Raw genomic sequence first — 20,150 nt, 5'->3', positions numbered from 1 at the left:
TCTGGTGACATCCTAGATATCATACATACTTCTTTGTTATATAATACGACATGTCAGGAAGGGTTGTTGGTTGAATTCTCGAGAAGTTCGAAAATTCAATCTTTTGTTCAAAAATTTTCCCCGTTGAATTAAAGAACAAAACAGAAAGATAAGCAGAAGCAGCTTCAAAATTCTAATTGCACTCTCCAGGGAATTGTTAGTTCGCTCTTTCCACTATTTGTACCAATAAGTTCATCTGAAAATTCAGTTGAAAGATTTCGATTGTGTAAATAAATTCACATGAACCCCAAGAAAGGAGAGTAAAGTTGTTCATTATTTTAGAATGCACATCCTATCTCAGCCGTAAATCGTCTTCAGGCAGAATGAATTTAAATTAATGCTGGCCGCAGAATATACTGAAACTAAATAAGTTGTTATTAGCGATGCCGTTTCTTAAGGAGATTGATGCCAAATTTGAGCCTCTCTGGAAGGAGTGGGATGAAAAGGCCAATAAGTCTGGCCTGCTGCACACTGTATATTGGGTGAATGGGAATGAATATGCTGGTGATTGGGAAAACAATAAGAAAACTGGTAATATTTTAATTTCTATATTCCCTTCATTTCTACATTGAAGACGGCAGATGGACTAATTTTAAGAGTTTGATTATTTTCAGGAAAGGGGACTCAAAAATGGAAAAATGGCGCAGTTTATGATGGTGATTGGAAGGATAATAAAATGCACGGTTTTGGAACACTGAGCATTCCTGATAAAAGTGGAGGCTATAAGCGTCTTTATGCTGGTGGATGGAAGAGCGGAAAGAGACACGTAAGTTACAAAAACCAAATGGGCGTTGTTTTTTTTACCTATCATTGATTTATTTTCATTTTTAGGGTTATGGAACTCAGTTTTATCCCAATAATGAAACATTTGAAGGAGAGTGGTACCAGGACAAAAGGTCAGGATGGGGAAGACATTACTATGTTGATAGCAGTGTTTATGAGGGTGAATGGTATGATGACATGAGGCACGGCAAGGGAATGTTAAGACTACGTGAGTATACTCGCCTTTTCGTTCAATCCTGCTTGACAGTGAGCGTTCTCGTCAGGGATTTGTTTCAAATATTTAGCATTGCAATTACTTCCGAAAACTGACTTGTTCCAAATTCATTTCAAAGGCGAATACCTGATTGATAAGAGACCATTTAACTGTAACAAGACGGTTCGTGAGTTGCACAGTATGATCCAACATATGTTTCAAGTTTCTCAAAAAATTTTGTTAGTTCTGGGAACGGGTCTAGTATACGGAACGGGTCTAGTCGAACCTTGGTAGTTAAGATAGATAGTGACTACGCCAAGAGACTTATTCTATTATCCCTGAGGAAACTAAAAGACTACGGCAAGCCAGTATTTATTAGTAAAGAATTAAATCCAGAAGATCAGGCAAAAGAAAACGAAATGTTACAAATGAGAAGGACATTAATAAATCAAGGTACAAGTGCCAAAAGTCTAAGAATACGAAATCTTGTTCTCCAAAAGTTGACAGACAAAAACTGGGTCGACCTGGACTCAAATGAAAATGAAAATAGAATTGCAATAGACTGACTATCAAATTCAGACGTAATTACATTTCTAACTTACAATGTAAGAAGTCTAGACGACCTCAAACGCAGAACGAACTTTGTAAACTGTCTGTCAATGGAAAACATGGATATCCTATGCCTAACTGAAACATGGTTAACAGACGAAAAAGCACAAGAATATATGAACTCGAAAATGGACATTTGAAACTCTTGCTGTGAGTGAGTGGAACACTCACATTTTTCTAAGAGGGAGGCAGTATAGTGAACCATAATGTATGACATGCTCATAAATTACATATTAAACGCATAATTCGAAATTTTCACAAACAAGTAGGAGAACAAAAAGAGATGGTTACTAATAGTAAACCGGATTTTAACAATATAGAGAAAGCATCATAAATAATGATGGGAATCATCATGGAATCTCATCTTGAAGGGACACGTCAAGGAATGTTTGTTCATGACGGGATTCGTCAAGCAGGTAAACCTGTTATCTGTTAGTTTAACTAACAGGGACCCGCGCAGTAGAAAATAACTATGAGAAAATCCCATAGAGATTAACGGAAAATGGGTAAAAATAACCTAAGATTAACTAACCTTGATAGGACTGAAACCAAAGAACATATTAACAACAAAACCTTACACAATCGAGCTGCCTCTCTTTAATTGCTTTACATTTCTCATCTTCACAAAACTTCTAATATTTACAAGCAATAGTTCTAACTTTGTAATAAACTGATTGTGCATATACATCTGTTCAATTAAATTCAAGTCTGAAACTTGGAAAATTTTCCTCAGTATCTCCGAGGTTTAAAGTGCTTAAGAATAACATCCAACCCACACCGTAACCGTAAACAGTGCACGGATATTACAATACCCAATGAGGGACTTTTTCTTAAGGAATTCATGATCCATCGTAATTACCGAAAAACTGATAATGACAAAACAAAGCACGGAGGAGTTCTCATTGCGGTTAGAAATAGCAGACCTCATGAAAGAGTAGAACTAACAAATACGGACGAGTATGTTTTTGTCAAAATTGAACCAAAAACACAGCTTTCTTAATATGCTGTTGTTACAACCCACCAAAAGCAAGCCTGTATAGGTGGTCTGAAACGTCAATGATCGACCTTCTCGATGAGCTAAGGACACATGCGGAAAAAGAAAATTGTGAAACGATTATTCTCACAGGCGATATTAATCATGAGAACACTTGTTGGAAAACATTGAACTCAACAAATGATTACGAAAACAAAATTGTTGAGAAATTTAGTGAATACAATTTTCAGGAAATCTTGAACCATAAACGAATGGGACAACTCGATGTCTTCCTTACAAACAATCCCAATCAAGTAATATGGGTGTCATTATATCTGCAAAACTCTCTTGGAGAGCAAATAGTCTAAAACGATGTAAAAAAAGCTTTCTATTTTCTCAAGCGAAACGTATCGCTTTAGCAAACACTAGAACAAAACTTAATGCTTACGTGGGATATGTCATACCAGTAATAAATTATGCCTCAATTGTTTGGTTTGTTAACAAAACAGAATGCAAAGAAGTAGAACGTATCCAAAAGAAAGCCACGGCATGGATTCTCAGTAGTTGGGAAATGAATTATAAAAGTAGAATGGCAAAACTCAAGCTTCTGCGGCTATCATACTACTTCGAACTCCATGATTTACTGACGCTTTTAACTTTGTTGGGAGGCAATTACAACATCATTTTGCCAATAAAATTAAACGAATGTGCAGTAAATATACGACAAAACGAGCTCATAGCAATTGATAAAACTCGTACCAAAAAAGTGTATGAGAATTTTTGGATTAGATCCAGCAAGCTACTGAATATCATTATTAAAAGCGCTAACATTGAAATAAAGCAGATTGACAAACAATATCTAACAAAAGTTTACTGGAATTACGTCGAAAATTGTTACTCTGAAGTCAACTCCTGTCCTTGGACCTTGCTCTGCAATTGTGGCAGCTGTAACACAATTCAGAAAGTGGTCAACTCTACCCCTCAATGATGGGTGCAAAACCTTGTGCACACTACACAGAAGCCTAAACACTCTCTCTCTCTCTCTCTCTCTCTCTCTCTCTGTTTGAAGTAAAAACGTAGACAGCACTGTTATAGATATTCTGTTAAATCGAACTGCTCATCAAAATAACACGAACTGAACAGCGCAGGCATCAAACATAATATAAATCAATTTAAGTCGAGTAACGTGAAATCGAAAATTCAGTTTTTCGTTTTCTCATCATGTTTTCTGTTAATATGTTTCTGATTATATCAAATTCAACTCCTAAACCCAAGATGGGATCTATTCTGTTTCGCCCCCCAGTGTTTTTTATGACCCCCAGTTACAAATTATATCTTGTTATACAGCACGTTACTATGTAAGAAATTAGCACGTGCGCCTGGGGGTCATAAAAAATTTATGCTTACTATGCTGGGGGGGGCTAAACAGAATAGATCCCCAAGATGTTACACAGAGTTACAAGGAACAGCGTAAATTTTGCAAATGATTTTGATTAAAATGCAATTTTCTTTTTTCCGATAAAATCCTTGTGATTTGAGAAAAGATGCTGGTGACTGGGAAGTGGATTTTAGGCTTTTGCTAAGTACCCAATGAGACCCCATTCTGAGACCCCATAGTGTGCACACATTTGTTTGTTCCCGATGCCAGATAAAACATTGAAAAACTAACTATTTTTTTAAAAAAAATTATTCGGTTTCTGCGCGTTTGGCAGAAAAATTATCTTCCGTAGTTTTCTCGTTTATAAGGAGTATTACAATTGTTCATTTGGATACGATTTCTGAAAGCAAAAACCAGAGAAGTTATTTACAATTTGCTCTATAATTATAAGAACTATTTTAAGAGTTCCAAGAAAAAAGGAAGTTGAATGTTTTTCTCCTTCTCTTCCTTTTTTATAATTTTATTGCGTATCTATTCCCATATTTTATTTTTTTCTGTTTTGGTTATATAGGAAACATATTAAAGAAAAATTTTTAAAATTATCTAAAATACGTATTAGGCGATAGCGAAAGAATCTGTGAAATAATAAAAAAAAATTAATATGTAAGGGTTTCCAGCTAAGAAGGGGTTAGCTTGGATGATGAAGGTATTCCAAAACTGGTGTGTTTTTCAGTTTTTTTGCACTAAATTGTTATCAGTTTTTCTACATTTTGCTATTATTATTATTATTATTATTATTATTATTATTATTATTATTATTATTATTATTATTATTATTATTATTATTATTACTTTTATTATTATTATTATTATTATTATTATTATTATTATTATTATTATTATTATTATTATTATTATTATTATTAGTATTATTATTATTATTATAATCGCAAGATAAATAAATTAGATGAATCATACTACTTCAAATTTTGGTTATTTCCCATTATAGTCCCCATCATATTGTAGCCTCGCTCCCATAATTACCATGTTTGGGGGGGGGGGGGGGGGCTGACTATTTTAGGTTATCTGACCACTATGCTGGGGGACTATAATGGGGACCCTAAGTTTTTAAAGTTTATTTCATTCGAGGGTCGACAATTTTCTCAAGGACAGATAAATGCCATAGAACGGCGAAATCAAAGTAAGCCGATAGGCAAGCAAGGCGACAGAAAAGCAAGCCGAAAGTTATGTAATAGTTATGTAATCTATCAGAAATAATACATTGTCAGCCGTTACAATCAATACTGCGCGTAGCATTATAGTGCATAATGTATTCCAATGCACCAAAGAAACAAAAATGCGTCAATTTTTAGACATCTAGTGGTTACGGGCCTCAGCAGACCGTGTCCATGGCCATGCCTCTCATCCGCTGTGGTATGTAACCCGGAAATAGCGGGCCGGTTATCGCGGCGAAGCCGCAAAGCGCGCCCACTGGCCCGCCAGGGGCAACTTAAAATACGGGTATCCGAAAATTTTTCGGCTTACTTGACCACATTTTCAAAATTCGGCTTGCTTGCCTATCGGCTTGCTTGACCGCCACCAAATGCCATGGAACACAAACTTTCGATAGCGAAATAAAAATTGAAGTTTTTCCACATCAAGTTTAAGAATGATGTTTGCTCTGTATGAAGCTTGATAGAAAAAACTGACCGTTGAAACTCTTTTTTGATTTCAGGCAAAAGAAACCGATAACTTGTTCGCCTTTGCACAATACTAATATGCTCGCTTATGGTGAACGCATAATAATTGTTTAATGATTTTGATAGCAAAATTTTGATAAATCTGTTAGCACAAAGTAGCAGTTGAGAGGATATATGTTTAAGGATCTTAGTCGTTCGCATTGGTTAAGATTGGGTAGGATCCTTTTCGAATTATGTTCTTGAGATTTTTCGAAGGGTTGCATGTCAGACTTCGAATTCATATAACAGTTAGATCGATATGTTAATTTGGAACAAGAGTACTCTGATGGATTTTTAGCTTTGTAGCAACAGCCAGGAGATTAGATGTCTTTAATTGCTATTGAACGAAGTTCATAGCAATTATTGTAAACGTGTTGGTCTTTTTTTATGCAATTTTTTTGCTTTACCGTTTTTGCGTTTTTGATTTTTCTTCTAGAACACTCTTTGATATCTCAAGTGACTTTTTTACGCTTCCGATCTTCATTTTGAGTGATCTCTATTGTCCTCACTCCGAACTAAAGCTTGTTGTTATTGTAAAGTCGGTTGCAGAATAGCAAAAAGAAGGGCCTGATAGCCGATTGGCATTGCATCTGGTTATGGATCGGGAGGTCAATGGTTTGTATCGACTTGATGTTAAAACTTACCTACTGGCATTTCGATAAATTGAAGCTAATTTTATTTCCATAACTCCAATATCGAATCGAGATCTTGTTTGATTCCGTGTGCGTTTCCAAAATTACCATTATACAATTAAAAGCTTGTATCGTTCATTATGCATAGAATATTTTCGAACATTTGGCGTTTGAAACTTTAAAATGCGGTTGTTCCATTTGTATCGTGTTTAATATTTTCTCACTTGTGAACTCAGAATTAATTAATTCAAAGTTCTTGTGATAGCTTTGTCTTGTGTTAAACTTATTTAATAGATTGCTAACAAGTTTACTATCCATTTTAGATCCGAGTTCAGATAATTAGAGAACGAGACAAGGATCTAATTGTTATTATTTTGGGTTTTGTCCGTCTCTAGCTGTTGAAGCTCGTTTTTGAGTTATTATAGTTTAAAATTCGCGCCAATTAGAAATCTTGATATTGCCGATTCCCAAGCAAGAAACTTACGATTCCCAAGTTTTGGATTACAAGCTTTTTTGAGCCTGAATATTCTCAGTTTTGTTCACTTTGTCATACAGTCATACAAAAATTACTGAATGCGCAATTTTAGTCTTGTTCTTAAGAGCTCACTCATTATAACCTTCAATCGTAGGAGCTGTTACTGCATGCTGGTGGTTGCTGAGTTAAGCCTTCAGACCGGGGGTGACTTTTTGTTGTTATGAGTGGTCATCTCTCATAAATTCAATCTAGTGTTTCGCTCCCCCCAAGTACATAAATCACCCCCAGTTACATGAATTATGAGTCGCTGTATAGAGTGTTACTATGTGAAAATTGCGTTTGCGCGTAGATGGCGTAGTAAAATTCCCTTCCTGGCGATTCTTGAACAGAATAGATCCTGGCGATTCTTAAAGAGATCGTAGTAAAGCTGGCAATTCTCAAACAGAATAGATCCAAATTCAAAACATTCAAATGTTTTGCAAGTATTTGCCTTCCAAAAACTTTTTTAGCATCTTTTCTCTGGCTCAGGACTATTTTAATTTGAGGGCCAGAATTAAAAAAATTAGGGTGTGCCCGCCAAAAATGTTCCAATATTTGCTCAACAGATTGATACAACCCTAATATTAAAATTTTTCGTGTTTTATCTTCAGGGTTACGTTTTCCTCTGCAGTTTTGGAGAAACAAGAGTACATTTGGCCTCACTGAATGTTACTGATTGGTTCTTCGCTGTTTTCCTGAGGTATTTGCTGTTGATTGGGCATTTGTCACTGAATTGATTTTTCGAATTGATTTCTATGCGTAGTTGCCGTTGATTGAACATTATCCAACTAAATTTATTTATGTCCTGGGGTGCAATGTGTGGGGGTAACTCTAGTAAATGCGTGGCTAATCGAGGTTATCATAGATATCTGGTGATAATGGAGAAATTGATGAGTTATCAAAAAATTACCCTGTCTATTTCCGTATTTTTTTTTAATTTGAAGCAAGAGTTGAATCTGTGATATATTTTTTATTCAATTTTTTTAAATTTTTTTTGTTAGAAACCTTTTTATTGAGGATTTCCAGGCAAGAAGCTTACGATTTCCATGTTTTATTATCTTAATGCTTCTTCCAACATCATCATACAAGATTGTCAGCCTTTTATGATGATCTTGCTTTCATTTTACTTTGTGCCAAGAGTTCTATGTTTCTTCTCGGTGAGTTTCAAGCGTTTGTTAGCCAGAAGTTTCTACTAACATGCAAATCTATTCATTTGGATTTCATGCTTTTCTTTGCGTTTTTCTCATATTTGTCCACTTTGTCACCCAATCGTTGAAAAATTAATGAATGTGGTTTTGCGCTTGTTCTTAAAGAATTCACGCATTATAACCTTTAATGACAGGAGCTGTGACTGCATGCTGATGGTTGCCGATTTAAGCTTTCAGACCGGGCTGAATTTTTGTGGTTTTGATTGATCACTTCTCATAATTTCAATCTATTGTGTCGCTCCCCCAAGCACGTTCATCACCCGCAATCACATGGGTTATGGGTTGCTGTGTATCTTGTTACTATGCGAAGAGTTGCGGTTGCACGTAGAGGGCGTAGTCAAATTCCGTTGCTGCCGATTCTTGAACAGATTATATCCTGACGATTCTTTTACAGATCGTAGTAAAGATGGCGATTCTTATACAGATTAGATCCAAAATCAGAACATTTAAATAATGTGAGAGACGTTTGCTCTCTGAAAACGTTTTAGCAACTATTCATCGGCGCAGGACTTTAAATTTGAGGGCCGGAATGAAAAAATATGACTTGGTTGCCAAAAATGTTCCAAAGTTTATTCAACAGATTGATACAACCCCAGTATTGAAATATTTCGTTGCTTATCTTCAGTTTTCCTTTTTCCTCTGCAGCTTGGGAAAAACGAGTACATGTGGCCTCACTGAATGTTACTGATTGGTTCGTCATTGATTTCCTAGGGTAGTTGCTCATGGTTGGACATTCGCGACTGAATTGATTTTTCGAATTGATTTCTATGCGTAGTTTGCAACTGAATTATGATTGGACCTTCGCAACTGAATTAGTTTTTTTTCATGAGGTGCACTGTGTGGGGTAACTCTAATAAATGCGTGGCTAATAGTGGTAATTATAGATTTCGAGTGGTGATGGGTAATTTGATTCGAGATATCAAAAATTTTGCCCTGGCTTCCCCGCAATTTTTCTTCATTCTGGGACAACTGAATCTGTGATCTATTTGAGTATTAAGATTTTGGTTTATTTCTTGTTGGGTGTAAAGCAAGACAACTTATTCCTTTTGAACAATGCCCGATCGTTTACGTGATGTTTCGAAAAGTTATATATAACACAGTCATGCATAATTGTGATCATCTGTAGTATGACCACCGCGCGCCTCAGTGGCGCGTGGAACTTGACACAAAACAATCACAACTCAATGAAATCAACCACGGCTCGTGCGATTTTCCGCCTTGCTCAGAAATTTCAAATTCTCATTTTTGTCCACTTCGCCATCCAATCGTGGAGAATTTACCGAATGTGTAGTTTTAGCCTTGTCCTTAAAGAATTCACTCGTTATTATGTACAATGGCAGAAGCTGCGACTGCATGCTTGTGATTGATGAGTTACGCCTTCAGAACGGGAGGGGGGTGACTTTTTTTTGTGTTGATTGGTCACTTTTTGTAATTTCAATCTATTTTATCGCTTTCCCCAAAAACGTTTATCACTAATTTCAATCTATTGTATCGCTCCCCCAAGTACGTTTATTCCCTTGCTGGCGATTCTTGAACAGAACAGATCCTGGCAGTTTTGCCGGCGATCCTTAAACAGATCGTAGTAAAGCTGCCGATTCTCAAACAGATTAGATCTAAAATCAGAGCATTTAAATATTGTGAGAGACTTTTGCTCTCTGAAAAACTTTTTCGCCACTATTCATCGGCCCAGGACTATTTATAATTGAGGGCAAGAATGGAAAATTAGGATGTGGCCGTCAAAAAAATGCGGTCTCACTGAAGAAAACTGATCCGCTTTTTGTTGATTTCCTTGTTTAGTTGTTGGTACTTTTACTTTTGCCAGAGAACTTGTTTTTTTTAATTACTTGTTTTTTTTTTTTGGGGGGGGGGGGGGGGGGGGTGTGCAATGTGGTGGTAACTCTATAATTGAAGTTTTGTTTGAAGTTTTGAAAATTTAAGTTTTGTTTTTTTTGGTTGGGTATCAAGCAGGACACAAAACATTCACAACAAAAGGAGATCGAACAAGGCTCGTGCGAGTCTGTGCTTAGTCAAGAATTTTCGAACTTACGTTTGAACTTGTGTCAGGACAAAATACCCAATGCCATTATGCCCAATGTGATAAAATATCCAATATATACCCAATATTTTATCCTAGTGTTTAAACTAATAGGATGGGTATTTGGCATAATATTATCTAATTGAGGCAACGTAGTGCGTATTAAAGTATATTGAACCAGTTTTAAATGTGAGACTAATGCATTTGGCCATGCATCAGGGGCCCGTGGTACTGGATATGAAACTATCACGACCGATCATGGGATTTAATTAGCCGCTTATTTATGATGAAAAATGAATGTGATTCCTCGTGCTAATTTGTTATCGGATTAGTGAACGAGAAGATGAAAACGAATAAATTGAGTATAATGACATTGGTCACATTGGCACATATGTCGCTTCGGTTACATTTTGTCAGTTGACCATTTGAACCGCGCCAAGCAATGAACAACTCGAATTAGTTTCATTGCATCAGTTTCAGTGAATTGCTCGGTAGTGCAGGAAGGTCAGCTCAAAGTTTTGGAGCTATGTTTTGAAATATGAGAGTTAATAAAAGTTTCAGAAAAGCTATCTTACAATGCTATCAATATTCATCGTTGTAAATAGAAATAGATTCAAGAGTTGGTTGAATTGAGAGCCATATCAATTAATAAAACTATTTGATGTCAGAATTTCGATTTTTTTAAAATAAAGAAGGAAATGAGAATGAAAATTTAAGTTATTAGATTAAATGACAATAGTTTTAAACTCACAAAAACAGTTTTTTTAACTTAGTTTTTCTGTTGTAATGTAGTTGTCTCTCATTGAACGCTTCGACTGAGATAATGAACTTTTTATTTCCCTGAAAAATTTTTGAGAATTAGAGTTTTGATGCTGAGCTTTCATAATTTTGTTGAAAAGTTAATTGAGCATAAAAAATTTGTCATTTGACTCTTTTGCTACGAGCTAATGATTCGGCAAATTGTTGTTCAGCTGATGAAATGTTAAAGTTTTGATTCTTTAGAAAAGCAGAAAAATAATCATGATTATGATTTGAACCTGATGATTGAAAACCAACAATTTTGTAATAAGTAAAATGTCGCTGGTTTTATCACCGGTAACTCTTACAAAACGTCTGCTATGTTGAAAACAACTAAAATTAAGCCAAAAAATATCTTGATACAGCTATAAAAGCAACATTAATGCATTGGTGCACCGTAACTAGTCGTTAATGTGTTTTTTTTTATTTGACGGCAACCTGAATGCAAATTTTTTTGAAACTGATTTTTAATGTTTGCACATTTGCTAATTCCAAATGGTTGATTTAATTAATTAAATGTTCTCAGACGAAGATTGATGCCATTATTGTAAACGTGTGTCTTTTTTAAAGTTTTTGAGTGATCCTTTTGTCCTGGAACGTTCTTTCGATTCGACTTCTCGAGTGACTTTTGTACGCTTGACTTCTTGATCTTAGCTCGACCTAATTTGCTCTTATTCAGACATTAAGTCTACTGCTAAAATAAAAGCGAATGTAAGTTACGTTGGAATAAGTTTATTAAATTTTAGAGAGTTTCTTAGTTTTATCTGCTCTCACGCAAGCCGCAGAACTTGTAGTAAAGTTTAAATTTCTCAAGAGAATCAACACTGTCATCACAATTAATCTCATCTGTATATTCTGCTGTGGAATATATGTCCCAGAACCGGCCGTCAGAGCTTTAAAGCTGACTAAATGACCAACAGTCCTACAATCAAACGCAAATAATAGTAACAATTACTAAAGAAATAAGCCATTGCGTTTTAGAACCAGATGCTACAAATTGAGGAGACATATGCTACGTGTCCTCGTACGTTACAAGAGTCCTGAAATCTAAATTCAAAGTCCATCTTATGCGACAGTTTCCAAATTGTAGCAAGTACTCGTCTTCTGGTACCATCAGCTGGCAAGAAATCAGATTTCAAAAAACTTAATTAGGCCCTTTCATCTTTATTTTGTTACCCTTGGTTCAGATAGTCAAAAGAATGACTAATTGGTCACTTAAATTTAAGTGATTTGCTTTTTGTACACTCCTGGGCAGTCCTGTTACAATAATCAAATTGTTACAACTACTTGTGATTGAAAGTTTATTTTAAAAAATTGCTTGATAATATCAGAAGCTTTTTTGTTATTTGCATATCCCATAGTTCTGATGAGTTGTTAGAATTTCATTTGGAATATTTATTTGATGAATAAAGGTTAGCTCAAAATAAAGGTTAGCTCGGATTACAGCCAGACCAACAATATAAAAGTTTTAAAAAATGGAATAATTATCCGTTTGGCTGTATTCTTCCCATTGCTGGTCAGTCAATTGTACACATTTTGGGAAACTGAAGTTTTGAGTCAACAGATAGACAAGATAGAAACTTAGGAACTATTACCTAAGTTTTTATTTATATGTTTTGAATAAAATCAAGCTACTGAGGGACAAACTGAAAATGCAAAGAATAGAAAAGATCAAAAATCAGATAGATTGGAGTATTTTTAGTGTCATTTTTCAATTATAGCAAGAAGTTGCTTTGATTTTGCTTGACCCGAGGAATAAATCAAGGAATGTATTGTCAAAATTCGAGATTAATCAGCTAAAAGTACCGTCTTTTGTCTTTATTTGAACGCTTTGTTTCATGTTGCTTCTTTTTTTCTCGAGTTCCATATGTCAATTAATTGTGATCACGGGTCTATGTTCCCTTTACACATTTTCTGTGGAATTCTGATAAATTTTTTGAAATTTAATTTTAATTATTTTTTTCTGTTCTCCTGTTCTTGGAAACGTATTCTTTCTGTCTGTAAAGTCGCCAAATTTTTGCTTTTTTCATCGTGCACCTTGCTTTTTTCTTTTCTTTCTAATGTCTCATGCGGTTGCGTTTGTAAGTTAATAGCCAATAGATTCGATAAATGGATAACTGAAGTCATTTATTGTCAACATTGGCATGCTAGAAATAAAGATTACGTCAATATTTTTTCCTAAATTTTTTCTATTTATCTATTGCGCTAATTTTGTTCATTTTTGGACGGTTTTCGTACGGAGTAAATTATTAACCGAAATTAAGACATTGTTGTTATTTTGAGCTGACGATATAAAAAAAATTATCAACAAAAATATTTTAGAAATGTTTTTTCCCGTCTAAATTTTCTGTGCTTTTTTAGATTTCTGTAGATAGCTGATCAAACGAAAAGCATCAATTTGAAACTTTATAAAAAACAATAATTTCGTGAATCTCATATTTGATGAATCTACCCTTTATATATTTGCATCGAACACCTTTTAAACTCTAGAAAGCATAATTATCCAAGTGAAGTACGAAGACTAATCAGAGAATAGCGAAAGAAAAAGGATTTTGATTTAATTGTGTTTTTTGTCTAATTTCAATCTGTGGTTTCTTTAAAGTTTCTGACAGAAATATTATTGTTAATTATTTCAATTAGCCAACAGATTTCATTGCGATATGACCGCTTTTACTATAAAATTAAAGCGGTCGATAAAATTTTTTACGATGACCGCTTTTACGATAAAATTTTTTAAAGATAAAATACGATAAGTTTCTGAATCTTTTTTCTTTTTTGAGCTCTTCTTTTTCCTTTTCCAGTTTGCTTTCCGAATTTTTAAGTGTTTTCTTTCTTGAACTGGCAATGAAGTTGTACCAACAAGAAGTTGAAGTTTTGCACTTCAATGTAGCTTCATGCTGTGCTTGCGTAGACTAAGTGAACATTTTAAAGTTTAAATGAGCTCAGAAATTTTTAGAATTTAACTCAAAATTAGATAGATAAGAAGTACTGACTGGCACTATGGAAACTGTAACATGAAGAGGACAGATAACTAGACCAGATGGTCTACAATGATCTGCCTAGGATTGATGAATAACAAAAGCAGGATTGATGAATAAATTAATTTAAATGGGCCTGAGTGTTGATGTTTACAAATGCGTTCAAACTGTTTTCTTAGCAGGTACGCTGTTGATGGAACCACTATATAGATTTATTCTAACATGTCAGGCAAAATCTTAAATTATTTCAATCGCTGCAATTCTGATTATATATTTTGATTACATGTTTATTTTTGTGATTTATGTATTGTATATGAGCGTTTATTGTTGTAAACAAGCAATGACCACGAACATACCTAAGCTACTCTATTTCTTTTTATTGGCATTTTTCCAATATATACTTTTTTCTCCCTCTGGATTTTATATACAAGGCAAGAATTTGGTTAGAATGTTGTCGTTTATTTAGCCAACGACAATCGTTACGAGGGCCAGTGGCTTTTTGACAAGAAGAACGGTCCAGGTTCCTTCTACTACCTGGACAAGGGCCAGCTGTACGAGGGAGTGTGGAAGGACGACATTCCCAAGTGTGGTCAGATGGTAGACTACGGCAGAGACATCGCCTCAAACCCAACGCAGTACCCACTCTGTCAGGTAAATACATCATAATCTCTGATTGTTGCTCATTTTCTATCACGAATCAAATTAAATATGCTTTGTGTTTTTCGCCACACCTGTTCAAGTTAAACCGTATTATCTGTGGAAGAGCTAAACAATTTGACATTTTTCTTTGGGGCCCCGCGCTTAGTCGGTGCATATTATGAGCACCCTCCGAGGTCGAGTGACATACTTTTACATTAACGATTTACTATGTAATGGCGCCTGCTCTCAATCGGGGGTGCATAACGTGCACCGGGGGTGCAAACGGGGGGGGGGGGGGCAGAAGCAGAATGATTCAAAAATCTTGTGAAAGTGGAATAAATGGCTTCTGTGGTTATCCGAATGTTGCATGACTTGAGACAACGGTTGATTGATCTTGCATCAGAACTCATATGACCAGAGAAATACCGAATGATGGACAACTTTCTATCATTCAAAGTGATGATGCATACTTACGCAGCATTCCTAAGATTTTTTTGTGGTGAAGATATTTTATAAGTGTAATTTATGGTCGAAATATTGGTTTCTCGAATTTTGTAGATACATAAATTAGACAGTGTCTATTTATTAACAATGTCGATTGATCAATTCTGGATCCCAATTTAGATATTGAACAAAAGGTCTGGCAATTTTTAGACCTTACCAATGTATGACAAAGATATTTTCTTATCATATTTCGTAGACGCTTGGTAGCAAAACCACTATGAAGATAAATATTTTTTTACTGTCCAAGTTGACAATTTAGGTCCTCAAAAAGTTTTTTGGTTAGCAAAAAATGGACGCGAAGTTTGTATGGAAAAGTTATGAATGTAATCTTTCTGCACTCTTTGTTATGTGTTCTTACCAGAGGAGTGTTGTAATTGAACTAGAGCGCGTTTGATTGAAGCTATGTATTTTGAACGTCAAAATTAATTTACCACCAGTTATAGGAAAAATTGAATTTTTGACGTAATATTGCTCCAACTCAAGATGAAATTTCGAAAACAGAAAATAATTTCATCCGTTCTTGATTTTTCTCCAGTTTTGCTTGTCTCCACCCAATAACGATTACTGATTATGAAAATAATATAAGAAAAATCAGAGTTGTGAATAAATCTTTATTCATTTCTAAGTAATGATCACAGTCTATGTTTAGACATTTCTTCTTTATTAAACTTAATAACGACACCTAATAGTTGTTTTGATCTTATTGCCGCCTTAAATAACAAATTAATTGTGTGCTATCACGTAGATAGTAATGAGGTTTAAGTTTTTTCGATATTTTCGCTAATTTCCGCAAAATTTGTCTGTCGTTTGTTTTTTTTTTCGATGTTGATTGCGTTGTTTTTGTTTTCCATTACATTCTATTTTTCCTACATTCCTCCAAAATACTGATATTAATAGCCCAATGACTTTACATGCTGAGATTAAATTGAATTTGCTACGACCTGAGGTAAAAACTCATTACCGGTCGTCTTGTTTCATTATATGTAAAAAAGCCCTTTGACATGTGTGCACTATAAAGGCGTGGATCACATTGTCTTCTGTCGTGCCAAACTCGTGAGCTTTAATTTACATCGAGCAACAGTCAGGGACAAAATTTTTACTCGAGGTAAAGTCGAGGACAGCTCTTAGTTCCAGCCCAGCCAATGTCGATGAGGAGTAATGAAGTCGAGCCAAAGTTTTTCTCTCATACGAAATATCGGCCGAGGACTTTCATACGTCGAGGCCTTGACTAGGGTAGGTAATGCAATAAGACCATATCTTAATCGTAGTTAGTTACTGGTTTTTTACCATGTGAAAATAGTTTATGCTCACTTGTTATATTTTGCAGTCGGTGTACACGTAAGTACATTAGGTATAAACTATAGTTCGAATTTAGACATGAGCAAAATGACGAGAAGTTGTTCTTTGCTGGTATGGTTTAATTTAGAAGGAATATATTTCTCTATAAGTCAATGTCGATATAGTCATTTGAAATACTTTTGAGGAAATTTTTGCAGTCGAAGTAGTTTTTAGCTTGGAAGTTAAGAGAGTTGATATTGACCGAATTATCAGCGACCTGTATCTTAATGAATTAGAGCTTTTATAGTTTTTCATAGATTCTATACCTTCAACTGTGTAAATCGTTTAACGGATATCATTTTCTCTTATAGTAAATTCGGCATGTTATTGTTTAATTTTAGAGCTACAAATGACTTACTACGAATGACTTTTCGCTGCCATATCTGACATTATCTGAAAATTGAGTAGCAAATCTTATCACAAGATGATATAAAACCATACGATATTTTAAGTTATCTTTATTAAGTATAGTCAATCCCATAAAGTTGCAACCCTATCGAACGTTTCAAAGGTCAAAGTTCAAATTTAAAACATGCAGATATCTAGCAAAACATTGCCCATTTGCATGCCGGGAGTTTTCCGAACGTTCGCTTGCGTTGCAACTTTATGGGACTTACTGTAGAACGTTTTCTTCATAGACTCTATTGTTCAAACTACAAATTGACCTTTTTCGGTAGCGTTGACGGTTGTTGAAACACTCAAGTTTTAAATGCCAGATCTCAGCAGTGACAGATTCTATTTTTCTAGATTTCCCTATATACAGCGCCATATTTTCAAACTTGCATAGTGCGTGGTTCATGAAGGATTACTTCACTTCGCTACGCGGTTCTCGACGAACGGCATATTTTCTCTGTCACTTCATCAAGGTAACTTAACTTGTACTTTCCCCCCTTTTTACTTTGTGTCTTACTGTCTTTAGATCAAACTAGCCGATTCCGAAGGAGTGTTAGACGAAGCTACCAACACTGTCCTAAACGAACTTGAAGACGAAAACGGACTCTGATGGAGATTTTCTTGGACACCCAGTGAGAAAGCTCAAACTAAATATGGCTGTCTCCTTTCATTCAGCATATCAGTAACGCAGTGCGTGTATGAAATATCAATGATTATTTGTGAACCAATAATGAATTCATAGTCATGTAGAGGAAGTAATTTTTAGACCTGATCTTTTTAATGAGAAAAGATTGTTTATGTATTTGGGTTACAACTTACTTAGTTTTATATCTTCGTTGTGACTAGTTTCAGTTATTGGGACTAAAATTGCGATGTAATTATACTAACTCAAGTTGAATTCATGAGCTTCTAAGAAATTTTGAGTCAACAAAGATAAAATTTATATGATTTGACAACTAACGCTTAAGAACGAGAACAAAGAACAGATGATACTCGAATGGCTTTATGTCAGAAATTATGCATTTTAATTTTTTTAAGTCCCACAGTTAGCGTTTGGTTACGCACTAACTTTCCGAGTTCTATTCTCACAGTGGTTTAGAGCTAATATGCAGAGTAATTAACAAGAATTATCGTCAAGTCAAAAGGACTTATTATGGTTGTTTCATAGGGCGATTTTAGAGGATATAATTTCAATACAATTAGCCAGTAATAGCCTTTATTTGAGCCGTTCGAATGCGTGATATATCCACTAGTTGTCTTGTGTTTTAAACGCTTGTCACTGCTATAGTTAAGCTCTAGCAGTGTCTGTTATAACTCAGGAGTAGGACAAATATTTTCCAATTCAATCTTTATTTATTTTACAAAAGAAAATTTCAGAAAGAATGTAGTTTTTACAAGATATTATCTGGGTTTCAAGAAAAATGCTTTCAGCTGGATTTCAGGCTGATTCTCTGGTGTTCTGGTGATTGTCAATACCGCAGTATTTTACCTCAATTTGTATTGGTCCTTCGTGTATATCCAAGTTGGGAAATTTTGGGCTTTTTGTACGTTTCTTGATGTTGGTTAAGTGCATATACAAATTCCGTATTAGCACCTAATTTGTCGACATAATTACTTCACCATCTATCTTTTCTTCACTATTTTTACCAATTGTAAAGATTGATCTTCGCCTGACTGAAAAGGTAATTTTTGAGGCTTTTGGGTAGGTAATATGTTAATAGTAATCCATCAATCTGCGGTTGTTATCAATAAACATAAACAAATGGGAGTTTACAGTCCTAGATAAAAACAGGGACTAAATATAGCCTTGAGAACTGTTTAAATATGAAATAATTTGTAGCTTTTTATATGGATATTTAAGGAAAAATTTTTTAAAGTAATAGGCATAAAATAGGGCCGTGACAGTATGGGACTTTGTGAAAGTTTTCGATGATAATTCTGAGAAAGAATTGGGTTTCACAATTTTTCTTTGAAACACATAATCTGAACTGGTTTAGGGTTACACACATGTTTTTTTTGGAGTCAACCAATTTATGTTTCCTCAGAAAAAAAGATTGGAACAAAAGCAGTACAGTTAAGACAATAAAATTATTCGAAGCAGAATAAATAAATGTTAAATCAAATTTAAGAAGGGGTTTAAAGTGAACAAGATGAAGACAAGGAAATAAGGGTTGTTAGGTAGATGCTAAAGACATAAAGAATCACAAAATGGGAATAGGAAACAAAAAGACAAGAAAGTTTTCTTAAAGAGAAGAGGATTGAGTTATCAAATAAGTAAGGTGAATGAATCAGGGCTCTGATTGAAATGCTTTAATGTTGTGGAATAAGTGCGTTAAGGAATTGAGTATTTCAAATGAATTGAAGCACTGGTTAAAATAGATTAAAAGGGAAAGTGAGGCTAGAGGTTAATACTTGTCGAACAATTTCACATTTTCAAAAACTCAAAGTGCACTTTCCTCTGTACCTCGAGCTTCCTCCTTCTGTTCGTCTCCTGTATCGAAGCATTCAATCTTGCTTAGTGACGATATTGAGATCAATATGAGTGAGGCTCTTCGTAGTGGTTGGTGCTTCAGGGCTCCCATGTCTTCTGGTGAGATAACTATGGGTAGTTTCTTCAATTGTTCGGTTCGATTTTGCAATACATCGGTTTCAGGTGTTTTGGCACGGAAACTACGGGATTTAGTGGTACATTTGTTCTGTTTAGTTTCACGAAATTCGGAACCATGTGTCGTACAAATGCTACTCTATGGTATAAGTACATCATAAAGAAGATATGTAAGGCTATGTTTCTGATACAGACAATGATCGTTAACTCTCTATCATAGAGTAGCATTTGTACGACGCAGGGTGCCTGATTTCGTGAAACTAAACGGACAAATGTACCGCTAGAAAGAGAGAGGGGAAAATGTCAATACTTTTAGATAGTGATAGCTTTCATTTGAGTGGTTCGAATGCGTGATACTTCCACTAGTTGCCTTGTGTTTTAATAGCTTTTCACTACTATAGTTAAGCTTTCTCAGTGTCTGTTATAACTCAGGAGGTGGACAAATTTTTTGCATTTCAACCTTTAATTATTTTATCCAATTTACAAAAAATGTTTCCAGCTAAAATTGAGTTTCCTTAAAGTCTATTATGTATTTGAAATTAAACAAAGCCCAATTTAATAAAAGAATTTTTTTAAGTAAAGAAGATGAATTTTCACACGATATAAGAGTTTCACAACTAGCTTTTAACTGGCCATCAGGTTGCCTTTCCGGTGTTTTTCTGATGGTCGATTCCGCAATATTATACCTCGAGCTGTTTCTGTCCTTCGTAAGTATTTACTGATCTCCAAGTCGGGCAATTTTCCCGCTTTTGTAGGTTTCCTGGTTTTGGTTAATTACACTTACAATTTCCG

The 20,150-nt window shown here is 34.9% G+C and overlaps 1 protein-coding gene across 2 annotated transcripts; it reads left to right on the top strand.

Moving 5' to 3' along the window:
• The first annotated feature begins 309 nt into the window (after positions 1-309).
• LOC142344657 (MORN repeat-containing protein 3-like) lies at positions 310-17,525 on the top strand. Of its 2 annotated transcripts, XM_075396483.1 has the most exons (6): positions 310-570; positions 654-805; positions 871-1,030; positions 14,346-14,530; positions 16,350-16,360; positions 17,280-17,525. In XM_075396483.1, exons 1-6 carry the CDS (start codon positions 423-425, stop codon positions 17,287-17,289), a joined length of 666 nt encoding a protein of 221 aa, XP_075252598.1. In that variant the 5' UTR covers positions 310-422; the 3' UTR covers positions 17,290-17,525. The 2 variants fall into 2 exon arrangements, with proteins under 2 accessions (XP_075252598.1, XP_075252597.1); XM_075396482.1 differs by lacking the exon at positions 16,350-16,360 and having other exon boundaries at positions 311-570.
• The last annotated feature ends 2,625 nt before the right edge of the window (positions 17,526-20,150 follow it).

This window comes from Convolutriloba macropyga, chromosome 8 (genome assembly GCF_964194025.1).
Source record: "Convolutriloba macropyga chromosome 8, txConMacr16.3, whole genome shotgun sequence".
In the NCBI taxonomy this organism is placed as follows: Eukaryota; Metazoa; Xenacoelomorpha; order Acoela; family Convolutidae; genus Convolutriloba; species Convolutriloba macropyga.
This window is presented reverse-complemented; position numbering and strand designations above follow the sequence as displayed.

Bases quoted from the DNA above. Each gene is read 5' to 3' on its own strand.
- LOC142344657 (XM_075396482.1), top strand. From the start codon at position 423: ATGCCGTTTCTTAAGGAGATTGATGCCAAATTTGAGCCTCTCTGGAAG. The intron at 1,031-14,345 runs GTGAGTATACTC...TCGTTTATTTAG, and splicing joins CAAGGGAATGTTAAGACTAC to CCAACGACAATCGTTACGAG. The intron at 14,531-17,279 runs GTAAATACATCA...TACTGTCTTTAG, and splicing joins CGCAGTACCCACTCTGTCAG to ATCAAACTAGCCGATTCCGA.